This window comes from Chiloscyllium plagiosum, unplaced genomic scaffold, assembly GCF_037043375.1.
Source record: "Chiloscyllium plagiosum isolate Xiang-an unplaced genomic scaffold, Cpla_swu_hap1 HiC_scaffold_6, whole genome shotgun sequence".
NCBI classification, from domain to species: domain Eukaryota; kingdom Metazoa; phylum Chordata; class Chondrichthyes; order Orectolobiformes; family Hemiscylliidae; genus Chiloscyllium; species Chiloscyllium plagiosum.
In genome coordinates this window covers 77,801,203-77,818,500 of record NW_028270144.1, presented here as the reverse complement: position 1 = coordinate 77,818,500, position 17,298 = coordinate 77,801,203, and the positions used below count along the sequence as shown (strand labels likewise).

At 38.6% G+C, this 17,298-nt stretch overlaps 1 protein-coding gene across 4 annotated transcripts in view; it reads left to right on the top strand.

Annotated features, from left to right (window-relative positions):
• The window catches only part of upf3a (UPF3A regulator of nonsense mediated mRNA decay), a 69,380-nt gene that overhangs the window by 16,394 nt on the left and 35,688 nt on the right, over positions 1 to 17,298 (top strand). For 3 of the 4 annotated variants that reach the window (XM_043691795.2, XM_043691794.2, XM_043691793.2), the window contains exons 2-5: positions 2,492 to 2,598; positions 9,797 to 9,903; positions 10,515 to 10,613; positions 12,857 to 12,967. In XM_043691795.2, the coding sequence (XP_043547730.1) occupies positions 2,492 to 2,598; positions 9,797 to 9,903; positions 10,515 to 10,613; positions 12,857 to 12,967 (424 nt within the window). The remainder of the gene's footprint in view (positions 1 to 2,491; positions 2,599 to 9,796; positions 9,904 to 10,514; positions 10,614 to 12,856; positions 12,968 to 17,298) is intronic. The other variant, XM_087988142.1, reaches the window with a different exon arrangement.

Here is a 17,298-nt window from a genome sequence, read left to right as displayed (position 1 = left end):
ACCAGTTAGTCTGACCTCAGTGGTGGGAAAGATGCTGGAGTCTATTATAATAGATGAAATTACGACACATCTGGATAGTAGTAACAGGACAGGTCAGAGTCAGCATGGATGTATGAAGGGGAAATCATGCTTGATTAATCTTCTGGAATTTTTTGAGGATGTAACTCTGAAGATGGACGAGGGAGATCCAGTGGATGTAGTGTACCTGGATTTTCAGAAAGCTTTTGATAAAGTCCCACATAGGAGGTTAGTGAGCAAAATTAGGGCGCATGGTATTGGGGGCAAAGTACTAACTTGGATTGAAAGTTGGTTGGCTGATAGGAAACAAAGAGTAATGATAAACGGCTCCATTTCGGAATGGCAGGCAGTGACCAGTGGGGTACTGCAGGGATCAGTGCTGGGACCGTAGCTTTTTACAATATATGTTAATGATATAGAAGATGGAATTCGTAATAACATTAGCAAATTTTCTGATGATACTAAGCTGGGTGGCAGGGTGAAATGTGAGGAAGATGTTAGGAGATTACAGGGTGACCTGAACAGGTTGGGTGAGTGGTCAGATGCATGGCAGATGCAGTTTAATGTTGATAAATGTATGGTTATCCACTTTGGTGGCAAGAACAGGCAGGCAGATTACTACCTAAATGGAATCAATTTAGGTAAAGGGGCAGTACAAAGAGATCTGAGTGTTCTTGTACAGCAGTCAATGAAGGTAAGCATGCAGGTACAGCAGGTAGTGAAGAAGGCTAATAGTCTGCTGGCCTTTATAACAAGAGGGATTGCGTATAGAAGTGAAGAGGTTCTTCTGCAGCTGTACAGGGCCCTGGTGAGACCACACCTGGAGTACTGTGTGCAGTTCTGGTCTCCCAATTTGAGGAAAGACATTCTGGCTATTGAGGGAGTGCAGCGTAGGTTCACGAGGTCAATTCCTGGAATGGCGGGGCTACCTTACGCTGAAAGACTGGAGCGACTGGGCTTGTATACCCTTGAGTTTAGAAGACTGAGAGGGGATTTGATTGAGTTATATAAGATTATTAAAGGATTGGACACTCTGGAGGCAGGAAACATGTTTCCGCTGATGGGTGAGTGCCGAACCAGAGGACACAGCTTAAAAATACGGGGTAGACCATTTAGGACAGAGATGAGGAGAAACGTCTTCACCCAGAGAGTGGTGGCTGTGTGGAATGCTCTGCCCCAGAGGGCAGTGGAGGCCCAGTCTCTGGATTCATTTAAGAAAGAGTTGGATAGAGCTCTCAAGGATTGTGGAATCAAGGGTTATGGAGATAAGGCAGGAACAGGATACTGATTAAGGATGATCAGCCATGATCATATTGAATGGTGGTGCAGGCTCGAAGGCAGAATAGCCTACTCCTGCACCTATTGTGTATTGCAACGTGAATTGTACATGATTACTGTTTCTATTCAAGTTTTCCTACACAAAAAAGTTTCCCCCAAAGCCAAATAAAACAAATAGATAACATTCCATGATTTGGGTTCTTAACAATCCCTATGATTGTAACCATAGGGATTTTTTACCCTTATACCTATTACATTTTTCAATTGCAGTTTTCTGGTGCTATCCATTTCATGAAACAACATTTTGTGCCTTGCTAGCTAACTAATTTGTTGAAACTGGAGTGTCCTTTTCAGGGTACGAGCCCAGGCAGAATGTTATAGAGCCTTTGTGCTGCCCAAACATCAGCATATCATTGACCGACCCTCCCCCCACACCAAAGTACTCAGTCTCCCCATTTGGGTACAGACGTGTTCAATGCACTACATTTACCACTGGAGATGTGAGGGCCTTAGTTTTCATAATTAGATTAGATTCCCTACAGTGTGGAAACAGGCCCTTCAGCCCAACAAGTCCACACCAACCATCCGAAGAGTAACCCACCCAGACCCATTCCCATACATTTACTCCTGAACCTAACACTACAGGCAATTTAGCATGGTCAATTCACCTGACCTGCACATCTTTGGATTGTGGGAGGAAACCGGAGCACCTGGAGGAAACCTACACAGACGCAGGGAGAATGTGCAAACTCCACACAGACAATTGCCCGAGGCAGGAATTGAACCCGGGTCCCTGGCACCAACCAAGAGGAGGCCAGCAAAGGACTTGTCTATGGAGATTCCGTATTCTGACAAAGAGAGACTTACTTTTGGCTCTGTTTTTCACATTGCTAGACCCAATCTTGTCAGTTGAAAACAAGAAGCAAATTAACACACATTGTGAGAAGCCTGCTAACGTTTCTTCGTCTAGTACAAGATGGACTACTTCAAATCACTGGACTCACCAGATAGACTTGGAAGAGGTTAAGTCCTTAGAATCATTTGAAAAAAAAAACAATTTCATGTGAGGGAGTCCTTTTAGGATCTTGCTGGATGAATTAACTAAGATGTGAGGAATAGTTTTCCTTATTCATGTTATTAGTTGATTGTAATACTTCTTGAAAAACATCTAATCCTTTCATTCATATGTTTGCAGGTGGTGATTAGGCGTTTACCTCCTACTTTGACTAAAGCACAGCTAGAGGAACTACTGCATCCACTACCAACACATGATTATTTTGAATTTTGTGCTGCTGATACAAGGTACCAATAAGAATTGGATACCTTTAGAGGTGATTTTTATTGCTTTTGGAAGGAATATAATACAGCAACAACTTGCATTTATATAAGAATCCAATAATGCATCCTTAAAAACTAGTAAGATTGATTCAGTAATTTGAATCAGTGATGATTATGTAATTTCACTGTAACCAGTGTTTCTTATATGTAGTTTATTTCTTAGATGTAGGAAGGATGTAGTTTTCATCTTCTAAACTTACAAGTATCATGTTGTAGATATGTATTTTTGAATTGTCACACCCTTAAAAAAATATTTTTCATTTTGAGAAGGATGGGAACAGAATCATTGTTATTGTAGCTTTCTGTCCTCTAAAGTCTCTGTAAAAAATATGGAATTTAAATTCTGCTGACTGGTATTCTTGTTTTAAATGTTAATGATTGTGTTAAACCAGCACACATGAGACACAGTTCATCGCAACAATTTATATTGTGATTAAGAACATTAAAGCCTTGCTATCTACTGTTGCAATCCTAATGCTAATATTTAAAGAAATAATACAAGCATGCACAACTAACCTAAAGAAATCTGCCATTAAATTTTCTGTTTTTCATCAAAATCAAATTTTCTTACGTGTAAAAGAAGAATGAAACAAAAAACACCATCGAAGTTATAGCTTTCAAGTCAGTTCTACTTTTCATTTCGACCTAGGAGTTCCCTTATCTTGTGAAATCTTGAAAGTTAATTCACTTTGCATGGGATCAATCCAAAGGTAGGCTCTACTTTCCAGAACGTAATGCTTTCTCCAAAATACAAGGTTAATAGGAATTTTTCCATTTGGGTTTCGGCTAAGCACCTTCTGGTTTCCTTTAAAGGCCTTGCTGGTATGGATCCTTTAGCTTCTTTTCTTCATTTTGAACATCTATAAGTTGTTTTTCCCATTCTGCTTCCTCTATTTCTGAACAGCCCTTTCCAAGCTGACTGTTTTCGGTTGCAAATCTCTATAAGGACAACTGTTAATTTGTTAATTTAACTTCAGCCTCGACAAATATTCTAATTTCTTTCCTCATCTCAAACTAAATTTGAACCCTAACCCAAATTCCATGCAGTAAACATTAAATTTAGTCAGGCTTGTACTTAAACAGTTATTGCTAATATTCATTTCTGATGGTTATCTCCACACAGTGAATTGCAGCCTTTGCAAGACGCAATCTGCAATTGCCTCTGCCTGCGTCCAAACTGCTTGCTTCTGTCAACAAACACAAATAAAAAGTAAACAAAAGTTTTTAATAAAAATGTCCAGGTGAAACACCATATCAATGGCAACACGGCATGTTTTGGGGTGCTCAAACAAATGTAAAGAAAGTATTTTATCTACAATTCAACTCTGATTCTGTAATGCATATAAGTAATTTTAGATGACACCAAAATTGGAGGTGCAATGGACAGCAAAGAAGGTTACCTCAGATTACAATGGGATCTTGATCAGATGGGCCAATGGGCTGAGGAGTGGCAGAGATGAAGTTTTATTTAGATAAATGCAAGGTGCTGCATTTTGGGAAAGCAGATCTTAGCAGGACTTACACACTTAATGGTTGCTGAACAGAGACCTTGGAGTGCAGATTCATAGCTCCTTTAAAGTAGAGTCACAAGCAGATAGGATAGTGAAGAAGGGATTTGGTATGCTTTCCTTTATTGGTCAGTGTATTGAGTACAGGGGTTGGGAGGTCATGTTGCGGCCATTAGTTAGGCCACTGTTGGAATATTGCGTGCAATTCTGGTCTCCTTTCGATTAGAAGAACGTTGTGAAACTTGAAAGGGTTCAGAAAAGATTTGCACGAATGTTGCCAGGGTTGGAGGATTTGAGCTATCGGGAGAGGTTGAATAGGCTGGTGCTGTTTTCCCTGGACCATCAGACGCTGAGGGGTGACCTTATAGAGATTTATAAAATCATGAGGGGCATGGATGGGTAAATAGACAGGGTCTTTCCTAGAGAGCATAATTTTAGGGTGAGAGGGGTTAAGATATAAAAGGGGCCCAAAGAGCAACTTTTTCACGCAGAGGATGATGCGTGTATGGAATGATCTGCCTGAGGAAATGGTGGAAACTAGTACAATTTCAACATTTTAAAGGGCATCTGGATGGGTATATGAATAGGAAGGGTTTGGAGGGATATGGGTCAGGTGCTGGCAGATGGGACTAGATTGGGGTGGGATATCTGGTCAACATGGACGAGTTGGACCGAAGGGTCTGTTTCCGAGCTATACATCTTTTAGATTTAGATTACATTAGATTAGATTACATTACAGTGTGGAAACAGGCCCTTCGGCCCAACAAGTCCACACCGACCCGCCGAAGCGAAACCCACCCATACCCCTACATTTACCCCTTACCTAACACTACGGGCAATTTTAGCATGGCCAATTCACCTGACCCTGCACATCTTTTGGACTGTGGGAGGAAACCGGAGCACCCGGAGGAAACCCATGCAGACACTGGGAGAACGTGCAAACTCCACACAGTCAGTCGCCTGAGGCGGGAATTGAACCCGGGTCTCAGGCGCTGTGAGGCAGCAGTGCTAACCACTGTGCCACCGTGCTGCCCACGGTGACTCTATGACTCTAATTCGTAGTGTTTGTAATTTGCGTCCTCTCCATATTTCCTGGCTGTATTACAAGCTTCGCGATGAATTATATATTTTAACTTCTCTATGAACTGTGACCTTGTAAGATAAAACTAGGTTAGCTTTTAGCTGTAATTAAGCTCAAGCATTTTAAATTGCATTTGGTTCAGGCTTGCTTGTATGTTTCTTAATTAGATGCAGCTAAAAAATTAATTCCTGTAACAAAGTGTTAGATTCTAAAATGAATGAATTATGTACTAAATACTTGCAACATCAGTGCAATGTGAATTTGTTTTAGCAACTCTTGAGTTCAAAATATCCAAATATGTTAAATGTCCCTGTAATCCCCACTCGTGCCCTTTTTTGCACATCGTACGTACATTATTAGAAAACAAACAAAATTAGAAATAAATAAGTACAGCTCTCAAAATCAGTACAGTTACATTTTTAGCTTAGTAAATGGCTCCTAGTTCAGATTGTAGAGATGAAATCCAAATGAAAGGTATTTTGTAAATTGTTTTTATTTTCTCCACTGTCCTTATGTCTGTTTCTAACTAGGGTATGCTAAATTCACTCAGTTCTCCAACAGTGCTCAGTGTAGAAAAAATAAATTTCTGCCAACCTCATTTCTCGTGATAATATTGAATTTATAACTTTTCACTGACTTCATTATCAAATGAAAACTGTCATTCTGAATTTACTGTATTAAAAAAAATCATTTTCACAAACTTTTGCTGAACCTAAAACTCTTGCCCTTTTCTGCTGTAATGGACATAGTCAGCAATGCGACATGGCTTAAAACTGAGGTTTTGGATTGTTCCATTCTACTAATTACAACCTGCCACCATCACTGTCACGCATGCACACACACACAAACGTCTATATTTCTCTTTTTATTTAAATCATTTAAAATTAAAGTTAGGCAATTTTTGCAGTTTCTATAGTTCCCAATGTGCAGTGCCAATTTTAAATCTTAACCGCAAGACGAAAATCAACTTTAGTATCTTAGATGTTCATTACAATGTGCTGTCATCCTGGTATCACCCTTTGGTAAGTCTAAATTCATAAATAATTAATATTTTAGTGAAGTTTGCTCCCACTTTTGGCAATGCCTTCTTCCAAATGAGTTATTTAAACTGAGACTGAATCTGCTTTTCCAATGTGTATTCCGTGCCACTATTTGAATATGAATAGAAGGATGTTCCAGGAGATCTTGACCAGTATTTATCCCTGCAGTGACAACATTGGTGCATTTTGTCTAGTCTTTGTTTTATTGCTGTTTTGTGACCTTACTTGACATGGATTGTTTCCACATTCCCTAAGTTACTATCAATGAAATGCTGAAAACATTTCATTGATAGTAAAGTGCTTTAGGACATCCTGAGTTTAGGAAAGACACAATGCAGATACAAGTTAGGGTGAAAGGAAGGGCTGGTAGGTGTACAGAATGCTGAATGACTAGAGAAATTGAGGGGTTTGTTAAGAAAAAGAAGGAAGCATGTGTCAGGTATAGACAGGAGAACGTGAGTGAATCCTTAGAGTATAAAGGCAGTAGGAGTATACTTAAGAGAGAAATCAGGAGGGTAAAAAGGGGACATGAGATAGTTTTGGCAAATAGGGTTAAGGAGAATCCAAAGAGGTTTTACAGATACATTAAGGACAAAAGGGTAACTAGGGAGCAAATAGGGACCTCAAAGATCAGCAAGGCAATCTTTGTGTGGAGCCACAGGAGATGGGGGATTTACTAAACGAGTATTTTGCGTCACTGTTTACTGTGGAGAAGGACGTGGAAGATATGGAATGTGGGGAAATAGATGGTGACATTTTGAAAAATGTCCATATTACAGAGGAGGAGGTGCTGAATGTCTCGATAAGGCAGATAAATCCCCCGGACTAATCAGGTGTACCCTAGAACTCTATGGGAAGCCAGGGACGTGGCTGCTGGGCCCCTTGCTGAGATATTTGTATCATTGATAGTCACAGGTGAGGTGCCAGAAGTATGGAGATTGCCTAACGTGGTACCATTATTTAGGAAAGGTGGTAAGGATAAGCCAAGGAACTATAGGCTGGTGAGCCTGATGTCGGTCGTGGACAGGTTGTTGGAGGGAATCCTGAGGGACAGGATTTACATGTATTTGGCAAGGCAAGGACTGATTAGGGATAGTCAACACAACATGGCTTTGTGAATAGGAAATCATGTCTCACAAACTTGATTGAGGTTTTTGAAAAAGTAATAAAGAGGATTGATGAGGGCAGAGTGGTGGACGTGATCTATATGGACTTCAGTAAGGCACTTGACAAGATTCCCCATGGAAGACTGGTTAGCAAGGTTAGATCTCTTGGAATACAGGGAGAACTAGCAATTTGGATACAGAACTGGCTCCAAGGTAAAAGACAGAGGGTGATGGTGGAGGATTTATTTTCAGACTGGAGGCCTCTGATCATTGGAGTGCCCCAAGGATCGATGCTGGGTCCACTGCTTTTCATTATTTACACAAATGATTTGAATATGAGCATAGGAGGTATAGTTAGTAAGTTTGCAGATGACACCAAAATTGGAAGTGTAACCCCATTGTAATAGGGACCTCAAAGATCAGCAAGGCAATCTTTGTGTGGAGCCGCAGGAGATGGGGGATTTACTAAACGAGTATTTTGCGTCAGTGTTTACTGTGGAGAAGGACGTGGAAGATATGGAATGTGGGGAAATAGATGGTGATATTTTGAAAAATGTCCATATTACAGAGGAGGAGGTGCTGGATGTCTCGATAAGGCAGATAAATACCCTGGACTAATCAGGTGTACCCTAGAACTCTATGGGAAGCCAGGGACGTGGCTGCTGGGTTACAACGATTACAACGGGATCTTGATTAGGTGGGCCTGTGGGCTGAGGAGTGGCAAGTGGAGTTTAATGTAGATAAATGTGAGGTGCTGCATTTTGTGAAAGCGAATCTTAGCAGGACTTATACACTTAATGGTAAGGTCCTAGGGAGTGTTGCTGAACAAAGAGAACTTGGAATGCAGGTTCATAGCTCCTTGAAAGTGGAGTAGCAGGTAAATAGGATAGTGAAGAAGGCATTTGGTATGCTTTTCTTTATTGGTCAGAGTATTGAGTACACGAGTTAGGAGGACTTGTTGTTAGGAGGAATATTGTGTTCAGTTCTGGTCTCCTTCCTATCGGAATGATGTTGTGAAGCTTGAAAGAGTTCAGAACAGATTTGTAAGGATGTTGCCAGGGTTGGAGGATTTGACCTATAGGGAGATGCTGAATAGGCTAGAGCTGTTTTCCCTAGAGCGCTGAAGGGTGACCTTGCAGAGATTTATAAAATCATGAGGAGCATGGATAGGATAAATAGACAATGTATTTTCTCTGGCGTGGGGGAGTCCAGGACTAGAGGGTAAAGGTTTAGAGTGAGAGAGGAAAGATATAAAAGAGACTAAAGGGGCAACTTTTTCACACGAGTGTGGTGCGTGTATGGAATGAGCTGCCAGAGGAAGTGGTGGAGGCTAGTACAATTGCAGCATTCAAAAGGCATCTGGATGGGTATATGAATAGGAAGTTTAGAGGGGCATGGGCCAAGTGCTAACAAATGGGACTAGATTAGGTCATGATATCGAGTTGGACCAAAGGGTCTGTTTTTGTGCTGTACATCTCTGTGACTCTCTGATTCTAAGCCCTTTTTTTTCCAATTTATCTACATAACTTTGGAGCCCTTCTGGATTTGAATGAGTGTCCAGAAGTGTACAGGGTATAGTAATTTCAACCTAATTATTGCTCTGTTCAGATTTATCACTTTTTAAAATTGTGCTAGTCAAATTGTTTCAAGGATTGAATATTATTTTTATAAAACTCAGATTAAACTGAAAATGAAGAAAACCACCTCCCCACAATCCATCTCCATGGCAGTGTAGCATCCCTGGGATTTTCCAAGTACAAGTTCAAACATATAAGCTCCCTAATCCCAAATATTCTTTTTGTTCTGAAAAACTATATGAATAATTAACAACTGCAGACATCTCACTTCCTTCAAGAAACTCAAAGGGTTTATCAATCAGTTTTTTTCCCCACTTTCAACTCTGACCTTATGAAAAAAAGACATGTCATTCTTTGAATTGCAGTCATCTTAGTTGTACTGCATTTAACAATTTTTCGGCACTAAGGGTGTCAATTTATCTTATATTTAAAATTTTTCAATTTGCATTCTGAAATAATTCTAAAACTTATGAAATTAGACATTTTGCAACTATCTATTCAGTAGATGATTTGATCATCAAAATAATTTAGACTGCAATATTAAATTCATATAATTTTTGAATAGTTTTCTTGGTAGATCAGGGAGAAGATGGATTTTGGAAATGTTATTTGTTTTTATTAATTTTCCTCAGTATATTTAAATAAATCTAGTAAACTCTGATCATGCTGATCAGTTCTAAGCCAACGAATAGATATTTCTGTTGGCTTTTATTACTAATATAGTGCAGATTTTCAGCAGTTTTTGAGTTCTTTTACTTATTAGTCACTTCCATTAGAACTGTTCACTGCTTAAACATGTAGATTCTATATGATGTTATGAACTGTTGTGCATATGCTTTTTTTCATCTAGCCTGTACCCCCACTTGTTCTCTAGAGCCTACATCAATTTTAAAAATCCTGATGATATAATTCTCTTCAGAGACCGATTTGATGGATATATCTTCATTGATAATAAAGGTAAAGATGCAGCAAGCTTTAATGACTACTCAAACAAACTAGACTTCCTATTTTGCGTAAGAGATTTTCATTATTGTTGTATTTCCCACAAAGTCCAGAGGGCAGTGCATTGCACAACAATGTTTGCACCAATCAACATTAGATTGAATTATTATCTGCACAAAAATGTAACCTATCTGAATCCAAGATGTTTCTTTGGTTGCCACTCGAAATTCATTTGTTTTGTTTGTTCAGCTCCGTGAGATTTGTTGAATATTTTGATGTCACAGAAATAATGCTTGTGAACTGGAAGATGATGCAGAACAGTAAATCGAGCTAGATAACATTTCAAATTGATGAAGTGCATTTCTGGTCTAGAAGTTTGAAATGGACCAAAATTAAAATATATCTTATACTCGTCAGGCCCTAGTGACCAAATCAAAGTGTAATGGAACCGTATAACGAATGATAATTTAGTCTTTATCTGTAGACCAGTCATGCTCTGAGTATTTTTACCACCTTGCCTATTCATTAAACACAAAATGCTTACATTCATACAGAATAATTCTGGTTTAGCTATGTCTTTTTATACAATCAATGAACTATTTTTCCTGTGATTGTATCACCTTCAGGTCAGGAATACCCAGCTGTGGTTGAATTTGCTCCATTTCAGAAAATTTCTAAAAGGAAGCTGAAAAAGAAAGATGCGAAATCTGGGAGCATTGAGGAAGGTAATTATTCAAGACTTTCAGAAACTGAAAACCTTTGGCACAGCAGAGCATTGTCAAGACTGTATTTAGATGTTCACTTTCAATTACTGATACATAAAGAAACACTAATGTACTTCTGACCTATACAGCCAAGTTGCTGAATCTGACTGCTGTTCCAGATTACATCTTGATTGATGTGTAATGTGACACTAATCGAGGTGGGAAAAATTCAAATCCTGGTAGCAGATCAAAGAAAAGCCACAATCCAACATAAATTAGGAGAAATTTGGCATAGTTCCTGCAAGAAATAAAAGTAATATTGTAAGATACATAACATAATACATGATATAATAAAATCAAATCTTAAAGTCTGCGTCAGTGCTAAACCTTCAGAGTGAGACAGAGAGGTCCGAGTTCACAAAAGTAAACATAGCCAATTTGAATGTCAAGAACTTACTTTCCACATTTTCCCACAAATGTTGATCAACATGTGAAATAGACTTTTAGATGGATGAAAAATCCTGGAATCATGTCCTAATAGAAAACTGTATCACCATCCACATCAGAACCTCTCTTGTAAATTACTGTATTTAATAAGATTTAAAATGATTAGATTTATTTCGAGGTTTAAGACTTATTTAATCTTTAAGTCATTTGCTACACATTTTCAGATATTTGACATGTTTTTGGGTTTTATACTCGATATTTTTTTGAGTTAACTGTCTCCAGCTATTCTGTTAGGGGCCCTCATGGTCTTGATGATCCCAATTGTACCTACCCAATATTTAGGTAAGCATTAGCAACTCAAAGGACTAAAGCAGAAAACCTTTACTTTCTAAATCAGATATTTAAATTAAAATCAATCTTCATTGACTGTTGTTTAGCATAAGTAAAAGAAATAGAAATTGTACTTCTCTGAGCAAACATATGAGAGTCTTTCAGTCATTAGCAAGGGGGCCTAAATTTTAGGAACATGAGAGCCTAGGAAACAAGACAGAAAGTTAAAAAGTAGGTTTTTGAGGCCAATAATATCTGGACTACTACCAGTGCCATGTGCTAGTGAAATAGGAGGATAGAGCAGATGAATGGGTGTCTGAGGAATTGATGCAGGGGGCAAGAATTCACATTTTTGGACTAATGGGATCTCTTTTGGGGTCAAAGTGACCTGTATAAGAGGGGCGGGTTACATTTGAATTGGAATGAGACCAAGATCTTTGCTTAGTGCTACTTGACAGACTTTAAACTAGTAAAGTTGGGGGGGGGGGGGCATGTAGGGGTGCGGGCAGGAGAGGGGTGTTGGTGCTGGGTGGGTGGGTGGTGGGAGTGGGAACCAAAGCGATAGTGAGAAAAGAGATTAGGCTGTTGCTGGTACAGTAGATAAGGGGAGCAAGTCAAATAGTCAAGGCAGACAAGAGCTTGGTAGAAAACGAGGTTAGACTGATAAATTAAATTACATTTACTTTGATGCAAGAGACCTGACAGGTAAGGCAGATCTAGGGCATGGTGAGGAACATGGGACTGGGATTTCATAGCTATTACAGAAAACATGTTCGGTATATAAATGCTAATAGGAAGGATAAAAAGGGAGGCAAGTGGAGAGGGGAGAGCCGTTTTTGGTTAGGGATAACATTAGAGCTGTAATTAAGGAGGATATTCTTGGGAGATCATCCAGTGAAGTTATATTGGAGGAACTGAGAAATAAAAGAATTGTATTATAAGCTCCCCAATAGTCAGTGGTAAACTGACAGCAAAATTACTAATAAAGCATTTTTTCAAATATAAGAGCTTATGAAAAAGTAGCAGCAGTAAGTCATATGGCCCTGTGAGCTTGGTCTGCCGTCCAAAAAGATAGATAGTGATTTTGTACCTCAATTATGTGTTCTTGCTCTATTCACACATCCCTTTATTAGTATTGAAAACAAATGATCATGACAAATGCTTGGATTGGTATGTGAAATGTTAAAATTTAGCTTTAGCTAAAGGAATAACAATTATGTTTAAATGCATATTCAAAATGTTTGCAGGTGCTAAGTTGTAAGATTTAATTTGATCTGAACAGACCCTTTAAATAGTAATTGGAGAAATGCCTAAATGTCCTAGTAACTCAACCCACCAACAACAGTCATACAAATTGAAAATAGTTTTGGGATTTTGATGCATCAGTAATTACAAAGAAAATCATTTCTGAAAGAGGAATTTTCATCCGTTAAAATCTGCTTTAGGTTGATAAATATTTGAACATAGTTTTTTTTATGCAACTGTAGATCCTGAGTACAAGAAGTTTTTAGAAAGTTACTGTGCAGATGAGGAGAAAATTGCAGCCAACCCAGAGACGCTTCTGGGAGAGATCGAGGCAAAGACCAGAGAACTGATTGGTTAGTCTTACGGTGATTTTCAAATTATACTTCCTGCATAGTTTTTCTGACTTTGCTTATTACACAATTGTATTTCATACATTTTCACTATATAATTAGCTCAAAAGCAATAGTGATGTTTTGAGTTGAAACAAATCTGGTTGAGATATTCCCTTAGATGCGCACACATTTTTTTCTAAAAAGGTTCTATATAAATTGTGATTAGATTTAAAATCAAATTTCTAATCCCAAAGAGTACAAATGCCTCTTGGTCTTTCAGCTGTTAGGAAATCTCCATATTTCAGCTGTTCCTTTGCTGATATAGTTAACTTGATTGATTTTTTTTTTAAACAGTTACATGCTTCTCCTTATGACATGTTTCTCTATTCATATAACATTTCAATGTATGCTTGCCAGGAATCTAGCGCAAATGACTGACAGCCATAGTTTTGGCAGTTTCTGGAAAGTAGTTGCACCCACAAATTCTGGGAAGTATGTACACCCATGAGGCTTTAAATTTTTTGACGAAGCATTATTGACATTGTGATATTTCCTTTCAGCATATTTACTAATCTATTGGTAAGCATGATGAATGGTGATCTTATAATATTTAGCCAATTTTTAACATAAGGCGACAGTGCAGCATTGTTTATACAGTGGCAAAAGTTATTCACTAACTGTATAATCATATTGAACCATTCTGCATCCCATTTGGCTGTGAAATACTGAGCTACCATACTGCTTAAAAGTTTTTTTTCGGTCTCTAGTCACAGAATCACATGGCATATTTCACTAATTGCCTGTGCTGACTTTTTGTAAGAGGTATCCAAATAGCTCTCCACCACTGATTTTCCCCTATATTCCTACATTCTTTCACTTTTCAAATATATTTTCACTTGCCTTTTGAAAGTAATGATTGAATCTGCTTCCAACATTCTTCCAATCAGTGTGTTCCTATGGTCATAACTTGTAGTGTGTAAAAAAAAAAAAAAAATCTGTAATTGCCCTTCTCTAATTCTTTTGCATATTCTTTAAAGCTGCATCTCTGGTTACTGACCTTCCTGCCAGTGGAAACAGTTTCACCTACTTACTCTGACAAAGCTATTCATTCCTTTGAATACTATTGTTAAATCTCCCCATAAATTTCTGTTTTAAGGGAAACAATCCCAGCTCCTCTAGTCCCCAGCATAATTGAATCCCTGGGTAATATTCTAGTTTACCTCCTCTGCATCTTCTCCAAGGCTTTGACATGCTTCCTAGAAGTGTGATTCCAGAGTTGGATATTGGCCCAAATTGATTATTGGCTTAAATTAGATTATTAATAAATGGTTTATAAAGAACATTAGAATAGAGAGAGTACTCTCATGGCTGATTGAACATTTCAATAAGTTTTACCCACACCATCCCAAACCTTATATGCTATTGGTAATCAGAAATTGATCAATCTCTATCTTAATCAGACTCGAGGTTTGAGCTTCCACAGCCTGTTGTGGTAGAACATTCCAAAGGTTCTGAGCCCTCTGAATAAAAAAAGAATGTTCTCATCAAAGACATGGGAGCTAGAGGAATTGGGAAAATAAACAGTGATGTCTTGCAAAGAGTCCACATTGTAAAGATGAGGTGCTGGAGGTCTTAAAAGGTGAAGAGATAAATAATTCCCCGGGACTTGATCAAGTGTATCCCAGGAGATTGTATGAAGCTAGGGAAGAAATTATGGGGCCCCTCATGAAGGTATTTGTGTCATCAACAGCCATAAGTGAGGTGCTGCAAGACTGGATGGTGGATAATATTATTTAAGAAAGGGGTCTGCAAGGAAAAAGCAGGCAACTGCAGACCAATGAGTCTAATGTCAGTAGTGGGTAAATTGTTGGAGGAGATTCTGAGAGACAGGATCAGAATCCCCTCCAACAACTTACCCACTACTGACATTAGACTCGTGCGTGCATTTGGAAAGGCAAGAACCGATAAGGGATAGCATGATTTTGTGTTTGGAAAATGTGTCTCACAAACTTGAGTTTTTTGAAGAAGATAGATGTTTACAGAATGTAGATGTTGTCAACATAGACTTTAGTAAGGCCTTCAACAAGATTCCACATGGTATACTGGTTAGTAAGGTTAAACGACATGGGATCCAGGGAGAGCTAACCGATTGGATACTAAATTGGCTTGATGGTAGGAGACAGAGGGAAGTGGTAGAAGTTTGTTGTTCAGACTAGAGGCCTGTGACTAGTGGTGTGCTGCAAAATCGGTGTTGGATCCACTGTTGTTTGTCAATTATATAAATAATTTGGATGAGAATATAGGAGGTATGATTAGTAAGTTTGCGGATAACACCAAAATTATTGGTATAGTGAACAGTGAAGAATGTTATCTAAGAGTACAACAGAATCTTGATCAACTGGGCCAATGGGCTGAGAAATGGTAGATGGAGTTTGAGGTGTTGCATTTCAATAAGACAAACCAGGCAGGACTTACATAGGGCTATGGGGAGTGCTCTTAAACAGAAAGAACTAGGGATGCACGTACATCCTTGAAAGTAGCATTGCAGGTAGACAGAGTTGTGAAGAAGGCATTTGGCATGCTTGCCTTCATTGGTCAGAGCATTGAGTATAGGAGTTGGGACTTCCTGTTATGATGTACATGACATTGGTAAGGCAACATTTGGAGTACTGTGTACAATTATTGTTGTTCTGCTATAGGAAAGATATTATTAAATTGAAAAGGGTGTAAAGAGGATTTACAAGAATGTTACTGAGACTGGAAGGTTTCAGTTGTAAGGAGAGAATGGATAGACTGGGCTTTTTTCCTAGGAAACTGAGGAGTGACTTTATAGAGGTTTTTAAAATTATGAGGGGCATAGATAAGGTGAATAGCCAAGGTCTTTTCCCCAGGGTAGGGGATGTCCAAAACTAGAGGGCAAAGGTTTAAATGAGAGATTTAGAAGGCATCCAAGGGGCAACTTTTTCACTTAGAGGGTAGTGCATATATGGAGTGAGCTGCCCAAGGAAGTGGTAGAGGTGGGTACAATTATAACCTTTTAAGACCCATTTGGACAGTTACATGAATAGAAAAGGTTTAGATGGATATGCAGGAAAATGGAATGAGTTGGGCTGAAAGGATGTTCCCGTTCAGTATGACTCTCTCTTGGTCCGAAGTGGCATCTTCCTTATTTTTAAATTGTGACCTCTGGTTTTGGATGACTGAGCTAGAGTAAATGTTGTACCTGCATCTTCCCTGTTTATCCCTTTTAAAAAATCTTGTAAGTTTCAATAAGGCACCCTCTCATCCTTTGAAACTTGAGGGAATATAGGCCAAGTTTGCATAATCTCTCTTCATAAGACAGTCCTGAATCCTGGAACAGGTCAGGTAAACCTTTGTTGCATTCCCTATATGGCAATAATATCCCGATGTAAGTAGATCAAACCTGCACATAGTAATCCAGGTGTGGTCTAACTAATCTCCTGAATGATTGAAGCAAGACTTCACTACTACTGCTGTACTGCAAACCTTGTTAGCTTTTGTAATGGCTTGCTGCATCTACATGTTAGGCTTCAGAGCCTAATTGTATATCCTATATCCCATATCCTATTGTATGCCTGTACTTTACAATATTTTGCGCATCTGCTTCTCCTACCAAATTGGAGAACCTCACATATTACTACTTTATATTCAATCTGCCATGTTTTTGCCGATTTCAATTAGCCTGTCAGTGTCTGTCTGAAGCAGTTTAACATCTTCCTCGTAATGCTTGTTCCCACTTAGCTTTGTATCATCTACAAATTTGGAAATGCTACATTTGGTCCCCACTTCCAAATAGTGAATGGCTAGGGCCCCTTGGACTTCTGGTTCTGGGAGATTTCTTGTATATTCCTCAGTGAAGACAGATACAAAATGTTCCTTTAGCTTCTCTGCCATTTCTCTATTCCCCATTATAAATTCTTCTGATCTTGCTTGTAATGGATCCACATTCATTTTAGCCAAACATTTACTCTTTATATACTTTACAGTCTGCATGTATGTTTTTTATTAGATTGCATTCATACTCTATTCTCCTTTTCCTTATCAGTTTATTGTTCCTCTCATTGTGTGGTATACAAGAGAGAGTTTGCAATTATATAATGGCTTTTACAGCCACATGTCTTGTCGAAGGGCCCTTTACCCAAGGAAGTAATTGTAAAATCTGGTCACATTGTAATGTGGAAAGCATTGCAGCCATTTTGTCTACACAAGGTCTCATAAATTGCAATATGATGATGGCAAAAGTCTCCATTAATTGTGTTAGCTGATGGATAAATGTTGCCTAGCACATCAGAGAGTACTCCCCTACTCCTCTTCTAGACAAGGTCATGCAT